We start from the raw sequence: 21,389 nt of genomic DNA, 5'->3' as shown, positions 1-21,389 counted from the left end.
ATGAGGGGGGGTGGGAATGGTTTTCTTGGGGCTCTCACTCGATCCTTCCTTAGAGTCAGTAGGACTAGAGGTAGCTGGGACCACTGGACGCGTCAGAAAGAGAGGAAATTAACCTTTTTCAATTTGCAACCAAAATATGGAAGTACTGAATGTGGTTACTTATAATGTAAGGGGTTTAAACACAAAAAGGAAAAGATTTAGGATTAATGATGAATTAAGGTACATGGGAGCAAGTGTGGTGTGTCTCCAGGAGACACACATAACACACACTTCAGGTATAAAGATTAACACAGTGGACTTCCCGGTGTGGATATATACGGGGATTCTCCCTCCGCTTACTCTAGAGGAGTGGCGATTGGTTTTGGTAAAGCAACAAGATTTGAGCTAGAAAAGCGTCTAGTGGACCCAGAGGGGAGATATTTGTGTGTAAAAGGGATGTTATCAAACATGAAATGTACAATTGTTAATGTCTATGCTCCAAATAAGAATGCTGATAAATTTTTAAGCAAACTGCTAAAAAAGATAGAAGATTTTAAAGAAGGGAACCTGATCTTAGCAGGCGACCTTAATTGGAACATGGACGCGAAGAAGGAGGACGTTAGGGAGACAGGAAGTGGGCCACCTAGGGTCAAACAGAGGAAGTTGGATAAAGCTTTAGCAGGTTTTCAACTCCAGGATGCTTGGAGGGCATTACACCCAAGGGATAAAGACTATACCTGCTTCTCTCAGGTACACGGCTCTTTCTCTAGAATTGATTACATTTTCTTAGAGTACCATCTCCTATCAGCTCTGAGGAAGGCTGAAATAAAATCAATAACGGTTTCTGACCATGCGCCAGTGGCGATCCAGCTGGAGATGGGGGGAGTGCGTGAGCCGGGGACAAGCTGGAGGCTCAATGAATTATTGTTACAAGATAAGGAATCAATAAATAGGATTGAACAGGAAATGGAACAATTTTTTAGGTTAAATAATACCCCGGAAGTCTCTATCTCAATACTGTGGGAGTCACATAAAGTCGTAATGAGAGGTATACTAATTGGGATTGGGGCGGGAAAGAAAAAAGAGAGGGAGAGAAGGAAGCGACTGCTGTATGAGGAAATACAGAGAGAGGAACAAAGTAGAAGGACGGAGGGAAACCCGGAGAGTCAGGAGTTGAAAAAAATAAAGAGTGAGTTAGAAGAATGTCTGGAGCAAGAGAGGAAAGCTGCTTATCACATGCTAGAAAAGGAGAGATATCTTTGGGGGAATAAATCAGGAAAATGGTTGGCCAGGAAGGTAAAGGAAAAAAAAAATAGAACTTTTATCCCAAAGGTAAGAGATAAGAAGGGAGAAGTACAAACTATCCCGGAAAAGATAATGGACACCTTCCAGGCGTACTTTAGTGCTCTTTACAATATTGAACATGGGGGGGGGGGGGTGCGACCCGAGAGGAAATAGGCGAATACCTGAGGAGGCTAGATCTACACAAGCTAACGCAAGAGGAAACGGCCTCGATAGAAGCCCCAATTGCGATTGAGGAAGTGGAAAGAGCAATTAAAAATACAACAGTGGGAGGATGTCCAGGTCCGGACGGGTTCCCGATCTTATATTATAAGAAATTCCAAAAACAACTTGCGCCAAAATTATGTGAGTACTTCAATGCGGTAGGAGAGGGGGGGGGGGAATTTAGAGATGAAACAATGCTGGCACATATAACATTAATTTTGAAGGAGGCAAAAGACCCCATGGCAGTTGAAAGCTATAGACCAATATCCCTCTTGAATTCGGATATAAAGCTGTTTGCAAAAATTATTGCGGAACGATTGAGGCCCTATGTACCGGATTTGATCCAGAAAGATCAGGTGGGTTTCGTTCAGGGGAGAGAGGGGAGAGATAACGTTCTGAAAACTATTGTGTTGATGCAGGAGGCGATCAGACAGGGAGCCCCTACCGTTCTGGTGTCGATTGATGCTGAAAAAGCATTTGACAGGGTCAGCTGGGGCTTCCTGTTTGAGGTACTAAGATACTTTGGATTAGGTGAAAGGATGAGAAGATGGATAGAAGCTCTGTACGACCATCCCAAAGCCAGGATAAGAATCAATGGATCCCTGTCCCGCCCCCTTGAATTATTTAATGGGACGCGGCAGGGATGCCCCCTCTCACCGCTTCTTTTCATAATGGTGTTAGAACCCCTTCTGGCAGCCATTAGGAGAAACCAAGATATCCAAGGAATAAAAGTAATGGGTAGGGAGTATAAGATAGCATGTTTCGCCGATGACCTCTTACTGTATATGGCTAACCCAAGGATCTCTATCCCGGTAGTCATGAAAGAACTTATGGAATTTGGGAAGGTCTCAAATTTCAAAGTGAATATGGCGAAGTCGGAGATACTAAACTTAAACCTACCGATAGTTGAACAGAAGGCGTTGCAGGGGAAGTTACCGTTTAGATGGTGCTTGAAAGAATTAGGGTATCTTGAAATTAATTTGACGGTAAAAATGGGAGGTTTGTTCGAGGCTAACTATATCCCCCTTCTTAATAAAATTAAGCAGCAACTGAGTAAGATTCAATATAGAGCCCTTTCGTGGACGGGAAGAATAAATGTTATAAAGATGTTCATCTTACCGATATTCACTTACACCTGCCAAATGATTCCTATCTTGTTATCCCCAGCGTATTTAAATAAACTTAAAACTATGATTGGAAGATTTATATGGAGGGGGAAGGCAGCGAGGGTAGCAATGCATATCCTATCTAGACGTAAAGAGAGAGGGGGGTTGGCCCTACCCGATCTTAAAAAGTATTATGAGGCTATCATGGTATCCCGCATTACGGATTGGATATATAACAAGGAAGGCAAGGACTGGGCAGAATTAGAAATTAATTTAAGCACAAAGAATATAGGAGAATTAATATGGATACCAGCAAAAACTAGAGAGTTAGCGGCAAACACAAGTACACTGACGAAAAATGCACTGTGGGTGTGGGACACAATAAATAAGAGATATGGTTGGACACATAACTCTCCACTAATTCCATTGTTGGATATTTTTTTTTTAGACCAGGACAGGAAGAGTACATATATTTCAGTAGGTGGGCTGGGAAAGATAGTATTAGATTACACGAGGTCATGGTAGGTGATAGATTATGCACATATGAAGAAATTATTGGGAAATGGGGACACAAGCCTTTAGATAAATGGAGACACTCAGTTATCTCATTTTGCCCAGGCCTTGCCGCATCCATTGAGGGGAAAGGAGAAGTTGAGGCCTCTAGAAAAATTACTAGTGAACCGGCATAGCCTGGAAAAAAGGATAGCAAAAATATACAAAATCCTGATAGAGGAAACGGAAAATAAATATCCTGAGTACCTGGGGAAATGGGAAAGGGAAATAGGCCCTTTATGCAATGATGAGCAAAGAAACAAAATACTGAGACGTACGTATACGGTAGCCACAGACTCACAAACAAGGGAAATGTCCTATAAACTCCTGACTAGGTGGTATATAACCCCACAGCAAGGAAATAAGATTAGTAAGGAACACCCCATTGGGTGTTGGAGAGGTTGCTCGGCGGTAGGGTCTTTTGCTCACTTATGGTGGGAGTGCCCTAAAATACAAGCATACTGGGGGAAAATAATAGAAGCAAGTTTAAGTGTAACAGGTGAAAGGATCAGGAGTGACCCATGGGTGTGCTTATTTCATAGCACAGAAGATAGAGATGAAGCGTATGGTCGGTCCCTGACCCCTTGTCTGTTGAACGCTGCTAAAGCTTTGATTCCACGGAAATGGAAAAGTCAAGATCCCCCCACAATGAAGGAATGGGTAGAGAGACTGGAAAAGATAAGAAATATTGAAGCCATGATCTCTAAGTCAGAAAGTTCAGAGGAGAGGTATCTGAATAAGTGGAGGCATTGGTTACAATTCAAAAAAACTGATAATTATTGGAAGCTACTCGAATGTTAAGGAATGGTTATAAGGGAAGGATCGAGTGAGAGGGGGAGGGGGGGAGGGAGGGGGGGTATAAAAGGGATTTTTATTGGCGACAATGTAAAAAGGATGAATTTTGTAAGAAATGTGATTGTTTGATAAAATCGATAAATAAAGAATTTAAAAAAAAAAAAAAAAAGAACTTCCTTTTTCTAGTCCCGTCGTACGTGTTGTATGTCACCGCGTTATAAACAGACAGCTTGAGCCAAATTCCGTCAGTATTCCGTCGGGAAAACCATCAGAGCTTTTTCCGAAGAGAATTCTGATCGTGTGTACGCGGCATAAGGGTCCCTTGGTTAGGGATACCCTGTTTGTGCAGAGAGCAGCCTCACTGGAGCCAATGCACTCTTGGTGAAATTGAGTAAACCCTTACAACACACTTTGACCTACAGGTAAGCCTAGATTGAGGCTTACCTGTAGGTCCAAGAAATATCTCCTAAACCTACATGGTTTAGGAGATATTTACCGAAAGACAGGCACCGCTGTCTATGGAGCATGCGCCGTAGACAGCGGCGCGCAGGCGCACTGAGCGCGGCACTGTCAACGGCGAATATGCCGAGCGCGGCGGCTCCTGTGCGCATGCATTGGAGTGACGTCATCGTGGCTTCGCCGGAGCAGTGAGACCCACCGAGAAGATGGATGCGCCGGACAACAGGGGACAGTGGTGACTTCGCTGGCTCCTGTGTCAGGTAAGTGACACATAATGGACTACTATGTGATGCATAGTAGTCCATTATGCTTTACCTTTGCAGGGAATGAAAGAGGAAGTAAACTCATCAGGGTTTACTTCCTCTTTAATGAGTCAACCCTAGCACCTCAATTACACACATTCCTGAATTTGTTCGCACTGTCAGTCTGCCCCCTGATGGTTTGGGGTGTTCTTGCCCCACTGTGTGTGTTCGAGCGCTTCCTGTTACATTGTCTATAGTAAAATAAATATACATCCAATAGAGAGAGAGAGTTGGAGCTTCTTATAATATCTACATCAGGTATGCAGACCCTATGGATATCACAATAGCAGCACAGTGTATCTACCGCAAGAAAAAAAAAAAAAAATTACAATTCTTATAGAAAAAAACAAAACCGAAGGTGCTATCAAGTTATTTAAAGGATAATCTTCCTCATTTTGCCAGCCGACACGCTTGTGCTGTCAGCTCGTTACTCAGCAGGTAGCTGTTAGTCTCGAAAATACCAAAGACTTGTATGAGTCTGACAATTAATTCTGGTTGTACACAGAGTAATGTGCTGAGAACAGAAGCATGCCAAACTTTGTGTGAGAATATTTGACTAGTGTAATGGGGGTAGGTGTAATGCACATAATTACACTTACCACCCTCTCATCTTTCTATCTGATATGGTTCTTTAAAGGATAAATGCACTTTCAATGTGCACCTATAATTTTTTTTACTTACCCTCCTGCTGAGTTACCCTAGGCCTCCCATCCCCTTCATAGATACAAACTCACTTAGCACTCATGCACACAGCTTTCACTGTTTGTTCACATCCCAGCCAGTTGACTTTCAGTGCACTGGCAGTACCTGTGTAGCACTTACCCATAGGCTTCCATGGGGCCCTCTCCCAAGCATCTCCTTTCCCACAAAATGCTATAGAATACTGATCAGGGGAAACCAGTGCAATAAAAATCAGCAGACCAAAAGTAAATTTATGCTTTAAGTGTCAACCCACCCAAAGTGATATACTAGATAGTGGATAGACGTGAGCAGGACTAAATCAATGGCTTTATAGATTTTTACATGGACCAAATTACCAAGATCTGCCATAGCCATTACAATAGAGGCTTTGCTCTACCTGATGTTATTTTGTTTTAAAAAAAAAATTAAACTGAAATATATTGTAATCTACTTGAATCGGTGGCAAGACTTGAAAATTGCTGTTCACAGACACTCTTCATCCAATCTGACAGAGCTTGAGCTATTTTGCAAAGAAGAATGGGGAAAAATGGGCAAAGTTGGTAGAGACATCCCCAAAAAGACTTGCAGCTCTAATTGCAGCAAAAGGTGATTCTACAAAGTATTAAAACTTTTCAGATATTTAGTTGTAAAAAAAATTTAAAACTATTTATCATTTTCCTTCCACTTCACAAATATGTGCTCCTTTTATTTATTTTTTTATTTATTTATTTCAGTTACTTATATAGCGCCATCAATTTACGCAGTGCTTTACATAGACATTGTACATTCACATCAGTCCCTACCCTCAAGGAGCTTACACTCTAAGGTCCCTAACTCACATTCATACATACTAGGGACAATTTAGACAGGATCCAATTAACCTACCAGCATGGAGTGTGGGAGGAAACCAGAGTACCTGGAGGAAACCCATGCAGGCACAGGGAGAACATGCAAACTCCAAGCAGGTAGTGTTGTGTTTTTTTTTCGAGCCAGCAACCCTTCTTACTGCTAGGTGAAAGTGCTATCCACTACACCACTGTGCCGCCCAACCTTTGTGTTGGTCTATCACATAAAATCCCAATAAAATACTTTTACGTTTTTGGTTGAAACACGACAAAATATCAATACTTTTTTAAGGCAGGCGTCCCAAATACTTTTAATCTATCCCAAATATATTTATATATTGTGACAGTACAGTTCCCTGTCAAAGTAATTGTCATCCAGGGTTCTCAAATAGGCAGGTTGAGGGGCTCCAGGGGTATTTAATGTGGAGGAATCTGTTTTATCAGTTTCCTCCAAAGTTTGTAAAATCCAATTGGGGACCTGGAGCCAGGAGATTCCATAGCGTTATGGGTGGGATGGAATCTCCAATCCTGGGGCTGGGTTTTTGGAACAGCCAGGAGTCTGGCTGGTTGATTGAGCAGGTGGGCTTATAGCAGAGTTAGTATTAGGGTTCTGGGCTCCCATCCAGAGAGACAGAAGGTCTCCAGGAGTCCAGAGAGTGCAGGTGTGCACTAGTGGAAGCCAGAGACCCAAGTCTGAGGATCAGAGCAGTGAGGGGCTGCTTTCTAGATAGACGCTGTGTGTGTTGAAGCTGTGTGCATCTAAGGCCCCTTTTACAGGGGACGGATCAGTAATGATCCGCCCCGTGATGATCCGCTTGCTCAGCGGGGATAGCTCCGTTGTCCCCGCTGAGCCGGCGGATAACAGGGCGGTCGCGGCACGCTGTGCTGGGACCACCCTGTCAGCTCTCCGCTCTCCTCTATGGGGGATCGGATGAACACGGACCGTCTGTCCGTGTTCATCTGATCCGCTCTGCAGACGGATAGAAAAATAGGATTTTCCTCCGTCTGCAGAATCGGACAATTATGGAGGCGGACGATAGCGGGTGTCTGCGGATGTTTATCCCTAGACACCCGCTATCCCATAGGAATGCATGTATGTCCATATTTCATCTGCAAACGGATGGATGAAATACGGACATACTGTCCGCATGTGTGAAAGGGGCCTAAGGAGACAGATGAGAGCCTGAAGTGGAAGGTCTGAGCAGCAAGGAAGCTAAAAAGATGTACAGTAGTTGTACGGGAACCCTGTTATATGGCCAAGAGGGCTGAAGTGTAAAGCCTAAGTGGCAGTACTGCCGAATAGAGCCAGGTGGCTTGGCATTTTACATGTATTGTTTTTGGGAGAAGAACCCCTGTGTGGGCAACCAAGTGAATGTATGAACTTTATTTTGTTCCTTTTAATAAAAGTGGGCTACCATGCCCTTAAACTAAAGTTCCTGTTCGCTGTGAACTTACTGAAAAGGCATCTACCACCGAGTTAAACATCCCCCAATGTCACAATATATAAAATTATATATATAAAGAGGGAGAGAGAGAGAGAGAGAGAGAGAGGTCCCTTCAAATATCGGTTGCCACTTTCTTGGCATGTTGTCTTGAAATTTCCTCCAGCGTGTTTTCTCAGCATCCCGTCAATCTTCTCACTCTAAAGTTCAGTAGGTGAAAGATCAAGATGCAGTAAAACTTGCCATGATCTTGCCTTTACTCACCCTGCCTTTCTTCTGTAGATACATCTAACACTTTCTGTTCTGTTCTATGTCCTTCTGGAATATAATCTGAGCCTGCGGGAAGTGTGCAGTGTAGAAGATCATGTTTTCTTTAGTAATGCATCTATCAGGCATAACCAGCGTGCTCCCAAGCTGTGTACACACATCACACATTTCTTTATCTCTTTTTTTTCTAACATATAGTATTTTGATTTGCTATAAGTATCTAGCTTTTTCCTTTGTTTTAGCAAATGCATTGCCTTAATTATTCCTTTTTTTTTTTCAGATTGTCTTGGTAAAAAAATTTATTCTGCCCTAACATCTATAGTGAGTGCAACACTTTGTGGCCAATGCAGCATAAAAGATGAGTTTAGGAACGGTAAACCCTTGTCTGAAGCTGGCCATACACTAGTAAAATTTAGTTTGAAATTTTTTTATTTTAAGATCATTCGTTTTAGAGGGTCAAATCAACAAATGTTTCCCACTGCAGTGACGGGAAGATCCAAAGAATGATGGCAACTTTTTCTAGAGCAAGCACAATTTCTTTCGTTTTAGAAATTACATTCATTCCAAAATTGAATTTTAACAGCAAACTGAATTTTAAAGTTTTTTCAAACAACTTTTATAAAGTCATGTGTAATATAATCTACTAGTGTGTGGCCAGCTTTAGCTTTAAAGCGGAGGTCCACCCTAAAGTGGACCTTCCGCTCATCGGAACCCTCCCTCCCTCCGGCGCCACAATTGGCACCTTTCAGAGGGGAGGGGGGTGCAGATACCTGTACAGTACAGGTATCTGCACCCACTTCCGGGATAGCTCTCTGCGGAAAGGGGCGTAGATTACGCCCCTTTCCGCAAGTGCCCGCCCCTTTCCGCAAGTGCCCCGCTGCCTGCTGGGAAAACACACAGATCCCAGAGGCAGCGGGGACTGTCCTTATTGCGCAGCGCGGCTCGCGCATGCGCAGTAGGGAACCGGGAAATGAAGCCGAAAGGCTCCATTTCCTGATTCCCATACCCAAGATGGCGGCGGCAGCACCCGAGATACGATCTACAGATCGGCTTCGGGTGCCGACATCGCGGGCGCGCTGGATAGGTAAGTGTCACTATTTTAAAAGTCAGCAGCTGCAGTATTTGTAGCTGCTGGCTTTTAAAAAAAAAAAAAAAACGCGGAGTCCCGGCGGACTCCCGCTTTAATATTTTAGTGTATTATAGAAGTCTGATTCGAAGAGCTACCCATCAATGGTTACCCATCTTCTCTAGTTATACGCTCTGCCCCTTTATGTATACATTACACCATTTGAAGGTTGAGTTATCCAATATGTATTCAGTTAGTGCTAACTAAATAATAAATATAGCATTGTAGTGCTAAATAGGGATGAGCAAAAGTGGTGAAAGGTGAAATCAATGTGTTTTTTGATGGCTTTTAAGGGTTTAGTACAGTGGTTCTCAACCTGGGGTTGGGATCCTCTCAGGGGTCAAATGATAATTTGCCAGGAGTCACCAAATCCTTGGCTGTTCCTGAAACCCACGCTGCTCTCCCAGCTTTTTTGAGGCTGCCCATCAGGGCTGTCCCTGGTGCCGCGGCCACCCACTCAGCCTCTTCGCAGCCGCCCATTCAGTTCACGGCATGGCTGGGGACAGAGACTAGAGGTCAGCTGTCTGGTGAGGAATGTGAAGTGGGAGGGGCTGGAGGAAACCCTATCTCCTGATTTCAGCATAGGTGTCACTGCTACGAAACATCACAAAGTTGGTGACACAGTGAGTAACACTACCTGTGATTATAGTTGCCATTAAAAGTCCCGACTACAGTTCTTAGAACAGCAGATGACCTTATCCGAGCACGCAACCTGGCAGGCCGCAGGAAAATAGGGGGACGAGAGACTCCCCCAAACCGTACCAGGCCACATGCCCTCAACATGGGGAGGGTGCATGTTTATGGGGACAAGGGCCTCATCCCCGCAACTCTTGCCCAGTGGTTGTGGGGCCTGGGGGCGGAGGGCTTATCAGAATCTGGAAGCCCCCTTTAACAAGGGGACCCCCAGATCCCGGCTCCCCCCCTGTGTGAAATGGTAACGGGTACAAACGTACCCCTACCATTTCACAAAAAAAGTGTGGAAATAGTAAAAATGACATGACACGGCTTGGGACAAGTCCTTTATTAAAAAATAAAAATGTCCTATGAAGTCTGTTCATCTTCTTCTTCTCTCGCTTTGACGGACTGAAAAAGAAAAAAAAGCTGCACGCCGCCACCGCTCCCAAGCCGTGTCATGTCATTTTTATAATTTTCATACTTTTGTACCCCGTTACCATTTCACACGGGGGGGGGGGAGGCCGGGATCTGGGGATCCCATTGTTAAAAGAGGCTTCCAGATTCTGATATGACCCCCACCCGCCGACCCCCACAACCATCGGGCAAGGTGCTTTGGGGGGGCTGCTACCCCAAAGCACCCGCCTCATGTTGAGGGCATGTGGCCTGGTACAGTTCAGGAGGTGGGACGCTCTCCCGTCCCCCCTTCTTTTCCTGCAGCCTGCCAGGTTGAATGCTCAGATAAGGGTCTGGTATGGATTTTTGAGGGGGACCCCCCACGCCATTTTTGAAAGCATTTTGACGTGGGGTTCCCCTTAATATCCATACCACACCTGAAGGGCCTGGTATGGAATTTTGGGTGACCCCAATGCTTTTTTTTTTTTGGTCTGGGGTTCCCCTTAATATTCATACCAGACTCAAAGGGCCTGGTAATGGACTGTGGGGGAATCCCATGCCGTTTTTTTCAATGACTTTTATGTGTATTGCCGGGACCAACCATTCATTATAGCCACTAGTAGTTTTAAATTACTTTTTTCCTTTAGAAATGTCATTTTGTGCAGGGACTGTTGTAAAAATGGGAAACATGTGGCACTTTACAGGCATACTATAGACACCCCCCCAGGCACAAAATTTAAAGGAATATTTCACTTTTATTGTTTCACTGTTAGAATTATTAAAATCACTGCTCCCGAAAGAACTGCAGTTTTTAAAAAAAAGTTTTGCATTGATACATGTCCCCTGGGGCAGGACCCAGGTCCCAAACACTTTTTATGACAATAACTTGCATATGAGCCTTTAAAATGAGCACTTTTGATTATTCATGTTCGTGTCTCATAGACTTTTACGGTGTTCCCGTGTTTGAACACATTTTTTGCCTGTTTGCATGTTCTGCTGCAAACCGGACCAGTTGGTGTTCGGCTCATCCCTATGTAACATGAGTTATTAATGAAGACATATTAATATTCAAGACCACTAATCATTATTTTCTAGAGTCTTTGCACACCCAGTCCAGCGCTTGACACATCTCGGACTTCTCTCTGCTGGGTAGTAAAGAAGAATGATTCTGCCTGGATTTAGTTTGTAAACATTTACACAAATTTTGCAAACTTTGCAATGGCCATGATTTAAATCTAGAGTGCCTTGAAAAAGTATTCATACCCCTCGAAACTTTCCCCATTTTGTCATGTTACAACCAAAAATGTAAATGTATTTTATTGGGATTTTATGTGATAGACCAACACAACGTGACACATAATTGTAAAGTGGAAGTAAAATGATAAATGGTTTTCAACATTCAACATTTGTATTCAGCCCCCTTTACTCTGATACCCCCAACTAAAATCTAGTTGAACCAATTGCCGTCAGAAGTCACCTAATTAGTAAATAAGGCCCACCTGTGTATAATTAAATCTCAGCATAAATAAAGCTATTCTGTGAAGCCCTCAGAGGTTTGTTACAGAACCTTAGTGAACAAACAGCATCACGAAGGCCAAGTAACACACCAGGCAGGTCAGGGATAAAGTTGTGGAGAAGTTTAAAGCGGGGTCAGGTTATTAAAAAAATATCCCAAGCTTTGAACATCTCACGGAGCACTGTTCAATCCATCATCTGAAAATGGAGAGTATGGCACAACTGCAACCCTACCAAGACATGGCTGTCCACGTAAACTGACAGGGCAAGGAGGCTGGGCAAGAAGAGCATTAATCAGAGAAGCAGCCAAGAGGCCCATGATAACTCTGGAGGAGCTTCCGAGATCCACAGCTCAGGTGGGGGAATCCGTTCACAGGACAACTATTAGTCGTGCACTCCACAAATCTGACCTTTATGGAAGAGTGGCAATAAGAAAGTTATTGTTGAAAGAAAGCCATAAGAAGTCCCGTTTGCGAGAAACCATGTGGGGGACACAGCAAACATGTGGAAGAAGGTGCTCTGGTTAGATGAGACTAAAATTGAACTTTTTGACCTAAAAGTAAAATGCTATGTTTTGGCGGAAAACTAACACTGTAAACCACCCTGAACACACCATCCCCACCGTGAAACATGGTGGTGGCAGCATCATGTTTTGGGGATGCTTTTGTTCAGCAGGGAAGCTGGTCAGAGTTGATGGGAAGATGGATGGAGCCAAATACAGGGTAATCTTAGCAGAAAACCTGTTAGAGTCTGAAAAAGACTTCAGACTGGGGCAGAGGTTCACCTTCCACCAGGACAACGATCAGTGGTGGCTGGTGCTCAAAATTGTTTGGGAGGTGCAAACAAACCGAAAACTTCTGAAAAAAAACCCATCAATTGCAGCCTCACTGTGCATCAAATGCAGCCACTGCGCCATCAAGCGCTGCCACTGTACCCATCAAACGCTCCCACAGTGCCATCAAACACTCCCACTGTGTCCATCAAACAAGCTTCCCCATCCTAAGCATTGCTGGGACCTCGATGAGCTCAAGTGGAATTTCAGGTCGCCTAGAAGGGCAGCAGACATTCAGGCTGGGATGTTCTCCTATTGAACAAGAACCGAGCAGCTCCAGACCCCAGATTATTTATGCACTTTCCCAGCCACCTTCTGTGTACCCTCCCCCTGGGGTTGGCTGAGACAGCATAAATATTCAGGTTGCTTTGCCTTTCCAGCCCACTACATTCTAAAAATCTCCAGAAGGCAGGGGAAAACAACCAAACCAGCTATCAGTAGAACACAGAATAGTCCAAAGCAATCAAAATTGCTCTGCTGATTACAGGGGAGCCCAAAAGAACTACATTTACCTAACTTTCCTTTCTACTGTAGGAGGGTGCTGCACACAACTTTTTTACATTTAGATTAGTGGGGATCTTTGTCAGAATGTATTGCTACCTGTGGGGTTTATTTACTAAAGGCGAATAGGCTGTATACTTTTTAAGGGAAATGTTCACTTTTCAAGGCAATTTTCCTTTAGTAAATGAGGTGAAGCTCTTTAGACTTTTATCATCCAATCAAGTGAAAACAAAATATTGTTTTCTACTTCCCTTGCACATCATTCAGTATTCTTTGCAAAGTGAACCTTACCTTTAGTAAATCAACCCCTATGTGTCTGTTGGATTAATATCCCCTTAGATCTACCTAACGAGGACACAGCAATAAAAATGTGACTGATAATTTAGTATGTCAACATTTTCCCCAGACCGAAAAAAGTTCTACTTTTTAACCACACCCTTGGACAGCAGCCCACACCTCTGGGGTTAGCTTCAGAATCAGAGGGTCACAGTGCAAGACCTCTGCTGTCTACTCTCACTGGACACTTTTAGGTACACCTTGCTAGTATGGGGTTGGACCGCCTTTTGCCTTCAGAACTGCATTAATTTTTAGTGCCATAGATTCAACAAGGTGTTGGAAACATTCCTCAGCGATTTTGGTCCATATTGACATGATAGCATCACACACTTGCTGCAGATTTGTCAGCTGCACATCCATGATGCAAATCTTTTGTTCCACCACATCCCAAAGGTGCTCTATTGGATGAGATCTGGTGACTGTGGAGGCCATTGGAGTACAAGGACCTCATTGTCATGTTCTAGAAACCAGTGGTGAGATGATTTGAGCTTTGTGACATGGAGCATTATCCTGCTGGAAGGAGCCATCAGAAGATGGGGACACTGTAGTCATAAAGGGATGGACATGGTCAGCAACAATACTCAGGTAGGCCGGGGTGTTTAAACGATGCTCAACTGGTACTAAGGGGCCCAAAGTATGCCCAGAAAATATCTCCCACACCATTACACCACCAGCCTGAACCATTGATACAAGGCAGGATGGATCCATGCTTTCATGTTGTTTATGCCACATTCTGACCCTACCATCTGAATGTCGCAGCTAAAATCGAGACTCATCAGACCAGGCAAGGTTTTTACAATCTCCTATTGCAAATTTTGGTGAGCCTGAATTGTAGCCTCAATTTCCTGTTCTTAACTGGATGGAGTGCCACCCAGTGTGGTTTTCTGCTGTTGTAGCCCATCTGCTTCCAGGTTCGATGTGCTGTGTGTTCAGACATGGTATTCTGCATACCTTGGTTGTAACGAGTGGTTATTTGAGTTACTGTTACCTTTCTATCATCTCAAACCAGTCTGCCCATTCTCCTCTGACATCAACAAGGCATTTTCCTCACACAACTGCCGCTCACTGGATATTTTCTCTTTTTCTGACCATTCTCTGTAAACCCTAGAGAGGGTTGTGTGTGAAAATCCCAGTAGACCAGCAGTTTTTGAAAAACTAAGACCAGCCTGTCTGGCACCAACAACCAACCACATTCAAAGTCACTTAAATCCCCATTGTGATGCTCGGTTTGAGCTTCAGAAAGTCGTCTTCGTCACGTCTAGATGCCTAAATTGAGTTGCTGCCATATGATTGGCTGATTACAAATTTGTGTGACCAAGCAATTACACAGGTGTACCTAATAAAGTGGCCAGTGAGTGTATACGCTTGATGACTACTGTAATCACCACAAGCCTTGTTTCTTCACCACTGACATAAGCAAAAGTTTTCTCACATTTAATTCTCTTTTACAGTTCATTTTTGACACTTTATTATGTGAAAGACAAAAATTCCTGTAATTGGTACATGACGTATATAAGAATGCATTAAATAATTTGGATCTTTTTTTAGTATTCTTCCCCCACAACTATATCTTTAAAACCTATTGTCTGCCAGGCTGAACGTTGCAAGGTCTGGTCTCTGATGGAAGTCATGCTCGGTTTTGTTCCGTGGGTATATGTGTGACACGGTTTCTGTTTTCTTCCAGGAATGGAGGAGGTCGCAGTGGAACGTTCTGTGCTATCTGCAGCGTGTGCGAGATGATCCAACAGCAGAACATCATCGATGTGTTCCACACCGTGAAAACCCTGCGGAATAACAAGGCCAATATGGTGGAGGCGCTGGTGAGTGACGGGCCCCCCTGCTGCCTCCTTGTCTCAACAGGGCAACAAATAAGGAATACACTAAATCATTTCTGGCAGCAAGAAATAAATCTGTCACAAGCAATGTCCATCTGAAATCATAATCCTTTCTATAGTGCTGTTTAATATGTACCCTGCTTCATTCAAAAGCAGCGATCGGAGCTAAACAAGGGGAACTCAGAGTCACGGGGTGACAAGGTGCTGGATGGGGGCTATTCACCAACACCTATAAAATGTTCTACCCTATAACTTATCAACCCCACAGCCTTTTGGGACTATTTAAAGCTGAACTCCAAGCTGATATTAACCACTTGCTTACTGGGCATATAATCCCCCTTCCTGCCCAGGCCAATTTTCAGCTTTCAGCACTGCCGCATTTTGAATTACAATTGCGTGGTCATGCAATACTGTACCCAGATGACATTTTTATCATTTTTTTCACACAAATAGAGCTTTCTTTTGGTGGTAATTAATCACTACTTGGGCTTTTATTTTTTGCTGAACAAAAAAAAAAGTTTTCATAGTTTGTTATAAAATGTTGGAAACAGGTATTTTTTAACCTTCATTGATGTGTGCTGATTAGGCTACACTGATGAGCACTGATAGGCTGTATTGATGGGCACTGATTGGCTGCACTGATAGGCCCTGATAAGGTGGCACGGGTGGGCACTGATTAAGAGGCACTGATGAGGCTGCACTGATAGGTGACACTGAAGGGCACTGATAGACAACACTGAAGGGCACTGATAGGTGACACTAATAGGCAGCATTGATAGGTGGCACTGATGAGCACTGATAGGTGGCACTGATGGAAACTGATAGGTGGCACTGGTGGGAACTGCTTAGCAGTGGTAATGTGCACTGGTGGGCACTGCTTAGTGGCAGTGGCTCTCTATGCATGGGACAGTTGTCCCGTTTACACAAGCTGGTAATCAACTTATTTGTTCTCCTCACACTATGTACGTGAGGGGGAAAAAAAGCCGATTACCGGCTTCTGTTTACATCACGTGATCAGTTGTCTTTGTCTGGCAGCTGATCATGTGGTAAGGGGCAGAGATTGACCCCTTACTGCGATCTGTGATCAGCCTAGTCTCACGTGCATGGGAGGACGTACATGGATGCCTTCCCAGCACTTTAGGCCCACACTGTAGATGTCTTCCGGCTATAGCGCGGGTGGCAAGAGGTTAAAAATCGTCAGTGAATACTGTTATATTTTACTTAAAAAGCATAATGGATTTTTAAACACAACCAACCAGATCCTACCATATCTAAGCTGCCCACTCGGTCCTGTGGCTGGCCAGGTGCAAAGCTCAGGTATACTCAACTTAAAATGATGGGTAGCACACCAATGATGTCACAGGAATCTGACAAATTTCATAATTAGAGCACACACAGCACATCCCTTCCCTTAAGTTGGCTTTCTAACGCATTTCACCCAACCGGGGCTTACTCATAGATTAAATGCTGTACATTATTAAATGTTGTCAGATTCCTGTGATATCATTGGTGTACGGCCCAATATTTGAAGTTGACAAACAGCTTTAGTACCTTAATTTGGCATTGTATCAGCCACCTGTAATGCCCTGAACAGCACAGACCAAACTGGGAGAGGAAAGGGCAGTACTAGGGGACAGTCATGTGTGCTACATACATTTCTGTTGACAAGAAACCTACTGACAGGAGCAGAGGGGTGAGAGTTTCTCCTTCGTTGTCCAATCACAGTGTAGAGGGGGGAGGTGACCTATATGCTCTAACTGCAAAAAACAAATGTCATGTCAACCAACCTGGGTATGCTGTCTGGCAGGGTAGTGTCCATCTCAGGTCTGGATAAACAAAACTACTAATTCATTGACAGGTAAAACAGCTTCCTTGTACATATTTCAAAGCAATAGATAAAAATTATGTGTAGCGCTCAAAAATGGAACCTTGTGAAAAAAACATATAAGTGACCAAAATTTGTGAATAAAAAAATGCAAGCACTGGTATTGGAAATACCCAGTACCCATAAAATATACACGTGAACACAATCTAAACCCAATGATGGGATCAAATGAGTGTTATGAAAGAAATACAAATTGTGCTAAATATAACACACTGGAGTGTTTGATCACAGTCCAAAAAGCCAAGTCCATGAGAAGTGGAAAAAGTTCTTAATCCTCCATTTCCAGATGGGCTCTGGATATATACTCCCACTCGGCCAGATGGTATGCCTATGGACACTTATATGGGTTCACAAATAAGAGATAGGGTACCCTTACTGGATATGATGGACCCACATGCCATACGGCAGTGAGTCAAACAGGCTCAAATAGCCTCGGTTCCTGGATATGTCACACTGAATAATATGGACGATGTGTGGCTCCAAAACGTAGGGATGAGCCGCAATGGACAACCAACAGCCAAGTGGGTGCAGGACGATCCATGGAATGGAGGTAGATAAATGGTCAAAAAAGACAAAATATAGAAGGAAAAAGAGGAGAGGGTTTCATATGGTGCAGGCCAACCAGATATTGGTCTCTTCACCTCATATTCCATACAACAGAAAGAGATCAAAAAGATTCTTAACAAGCATTGAAAAATATTGTTGAATGATAAGGTCCTGGGGCCCTCTCTACCTGAACGGTTTTTGGTGCTCGCTCCCCTCTTTTTCCTTCTATATTTGGGCTTTTTGACCATATATCTATCTCCATTTCTTGGATTGTCCTGGACCCACTTGGCTGTTGGTTGTCCATTGCTGCTCATCCTTACATTTTGGAGCCACACATCGTCCATCGTATCCAGTGTGACATCTCCAGGAACCGAGGATTTTTGAGCCTGTTTGACTCACTGCCGTATGGTATGTGGGTCCACCATATCCAGTAAGGGTATCCTATCTCTTATTTGTGAACCCATATAAGTGTCCCTAGGCATACCATCTGGCCGACTGGGAGTATATATCCAGAGCCCATCTGGAAATGGGGGATTAAGAACTTTCTCCACTTCTCATGGACTTGGCTTTTTGGACTGTGATCAAACACTCCAGTGTGTTATATTTAGCACAATTTGTATTTCTTTCATAACACTCATTTGATCCCATCATTGGATCTAGATTGTGTTCACGTGTATATTTTATGGGTACCTGGTATTTCCAATACCAGTGCTTGCATTTTTTTAATTACATATTGTGGTAATTTATACGTTTTTTTGTTTTTTTACAAGGTTACATTTTTGAGCGCTACACATAATTTGTGTAGCTGCTATTTATATATTTAATTTCATTTTTGGGTTTAGCGCAGTATTTTCCCTCTCCTTTTGTACATACCGGTATTTCATCCTTGCTGTTTGCCTGGAGTCCAGCTTTAAAATGAAAGTATGAAAACATTTTTATTACATATTATAACACTAAAAAAGGTTCTCATGTTGAATGATTCTTTTACAGTGCCAAGATACCAGGGATAATTGATTTCCGCACAGTTATTGCTTGATGCTGACAATTGTAAAGCTGGATAAAATGTGTGCGCTTCAAAGGGGATAAAGTTGAACTTCAGGAATTAGACACTGCAAAGGTTAAATGCTCATTTGGTCTAGGGGTGCAGGAATAAAGTGTAATACTTATCCAATTCCTGGCTCTGGTAGCCTCCCTAAAGCTACTGTATGTGACTGGTCCAGCACTGCTGACTCTCAGCCATGGTTGCATGCTTGCCTCCTCCCAGGGTTAACAGCCCTGCATTGTTTGTGATGACCCTAAGGGAGCACCGACAAAACAGAGCTTTGGGCACAATTGAACAGCACTGGAGCCTGCCACATTGAGTTATAGGGTAGGCAATACACCATAAAGCATCCCAAGAGTAAAAACATTTAACCCTTGCAGTGTTGGGTGGGGAGTCTCTGCAAAGGTAGAATTTGCCCTATTTCCTGAGTTCAGTTTTAAAGATTCATAAGGGATTGGGTTGACTAGTGATGCCCGCCCCTCTCCTATTTTGAGAGAAATATGGACTCTGCCATTCTGATCTTCTCCTGCAAATGTTTTTTTTTTATAGTTCCTGGACTTAATATTTTCTAAATCACTTATCCAGAATAAGCATGCAGCTAGAGAAAGCCAAAACTCTTGAGTTTCTTTAGTGACTCAAAGTATTGAAGCCTTTAGATTAGTGTGACAGCCAAACAATTGGTGTTTTCAAAAAGTTCCATAATAATAGTATAAGTTCCCTTTAAGCTACAGAACAGCCTCAAACTCCACTCCTCACATGGCTGCCATAATTTATTTAATGCAATGGCTAAAGGAAAATGCTTTAAAATTAACACCACAAACCAGACTCACAACTGAGAGTTAGAACAACTGTTCCCAAGGTAAAAGGCAATCTGGACAGAGCTAGAAAGATTAGAAGGTAGAATTCTATTAGTTGCAGTATGATGAACATAATGTCGCAATGGGAACATAACTGCACCACCATTAAAAGCTTTGCATACACGGATTGCAATTTTGCCAGTTCAGCAGGGATCGGACAAATTTCAATCCATGTATGAACTACCTGGTTGTACACAAGTCAGATCTCTGCAACAGGGACCCAAACTGGGAAAAAAAACCTAGACCAGAGACCTGGGCAAGTTTTAGAACCATGATATAATTTCAATTACACAATATTAATCACCTGTCCAGACACCAGCTATTTTCAAAAGCTGTTAAACTTCGATGTAATAGGAACTCTAAAGCCCCTGAAGCACATTTACTGTTCGGAGTGAAGACTGTGATCAATAAAGCATTTCTGGGCTAGAATACCATGGCGCTTCTCTTCCAACTATACTTATATAATGTTCCAAGGGCCTAACCACAGCTAAGGGCATAACCCCAGCCCCAGAAAACATCCTACACCAAAATGGCACACCCAATCTAAATCGGAGTTCTTGCATACCATTATACTATCTATTAAGGATAGGAGATTGGCAGAGGTCGCAACCCTTTCACATTCTTCGCAAAACATAATAAAAAGGTTGTTCCTATTTATTTCTGCTTTTTGTCTATACCATTCTCTTCCTTACATGTCCCATTCTTCTCCCTCAGGAGCAATATAAATATGTATATGAAGTTGCCTTGGAATACCTGAATTCCTTCTGATCCTGTTTGGCTTGGGGGGACGGGGTGGTGCGTGAAGATGCTCTGGTCATGTGCAGCCCCTGTGTGACCTGGAAACTCTGGACTTACTAAAGGCCAAGCAGAGGTTGCTGTTGATCAAGATGAAAAAACCTTCCACCGTTTGGGCTTCAAAATAGCTGATCTGAAGAGCACATTCAGCCAGTGAGAAAGTGAGCAGCCAACGACTCTAAGAGCACATCAAAGAACAATGCCTTTATTTGACTGTACATGCCTCTAATCCCGCTCTTTACTCTTTTGCTGGAGACTTCTTTCATCCCTTCTCCGCTACCCTGTTCCACGTACATACAATATGCATCAAATAGTGCTCTAACAAACTTCGACAAGCAGTATCAGAGTGAAGTGTTTTGGGTTCCTTACACATAGCTAGAAGAACACCATCGGCACAGATGCAGAACTCCAGCCATTTTCTAAGGACATTTGTGTTTTATCATAAACGTAACCTCATTAACCGCCTAAACTGCGGAGATACTGGCATGGATTACAGATCTCTGAATTCACTTATTCCTATGCGAATACACTCCCTTCTCCAAGCAGTGTTGTGCCCTGCCTCCTACGGCAGGCCCCACGGTACAGATGATGTAGTCTCGTCCTCTTTATAATGACCCTGTCTTTATTTATTGCTGTAAATGTTCCTGGGAAGGGAGTCAAAGCGGTTTGTATTCTTGGGAAATGTCTTGCAATGGAGCGTCCAATAAAATTGTGATGTCTTTTTTTTCTTACTCATGGCTATGTTGTCTTGTTGTATTTCTGTAAAGAAAAAGGTAAAAGCCCACCTTTTCTCAGCACATTAAAGTAATTACATGTTCTTAAATAGCAGTTTTAAAACAAGCCCTCACTGACCTCTGTAGTTGCAGGTACTATGTAAGTTCACTCTTCACCCTTTTTTTAAGAAAAATTAAATAAAAGTCAACAGCTACAAATACTGTAGCTGCTGGCTTTTAAAAAAAGGACACTGTCCTGTCCAAGGCTCCAGCGCTGTTCTCATATGGGCCAGTTCCCTGGCGCCAGCAATTTGGTGTGAGAAGCCATTCATTGTGGCTTCACAATTGTCTTCCCACTGTACATGGGCGAGCTGTGTGGCGCTTTGTGAATGGTCCCATAGCCT

General features: G+C 43.2%; 1 protein-coding gene across 13 annotated transcripts in view; it reads left to right on the top strand.

Moving 5' to 3' along the window:
• Positions 1-21,003, top strand: part of PTPRT (protein tyrosine phosphatase receptor type T) — a 654,130-nt gene extending 633,127 nt beyond the window's left edge. For all 13 annotated transcript variants that reach the window (XM_077459099.1, XM_077459105.1, XM_077459107.1 and 10 more), the window contains 2 exons: positions 14,997-15,132; positions 20,192-21,003. In XM_077459099.1, coding sequence (XP_077315225.1) covers positions 14,997-15,132; positions 20,192-20,245 — 190 coding nt within the window. In that variant the 3' untranslated portion in view covers positions 20,246-21,003. The remainder of the gene's footprint in view (positions 1-14,996; positions 15,133-20,191) is intronic.
• Positions 21,004-21,389: the final 386 nt, after the last annotated feature.

This window comes from Lithobates pipiens, unplaced genomic scaffold, assembly GCF_037356315.1.
Source record: "Lithobates pipiens isolate NorthernLeopardFrog02 unplaced genomic scaffold, aLitPip1_a1.2 Scaffold_28, whole genome shotgun sequence".
NCBI classification, from domain to species: Eukaryota; Metazoa; Chordata; class Amphibia; order Anura; family Ranidae; genus Lithobates; species Lithobates pipiens.
Note: the sequence above shows the minus strand (reverse complement) of the source record. Positions and strands in the feature narration are given on the sequence as shown.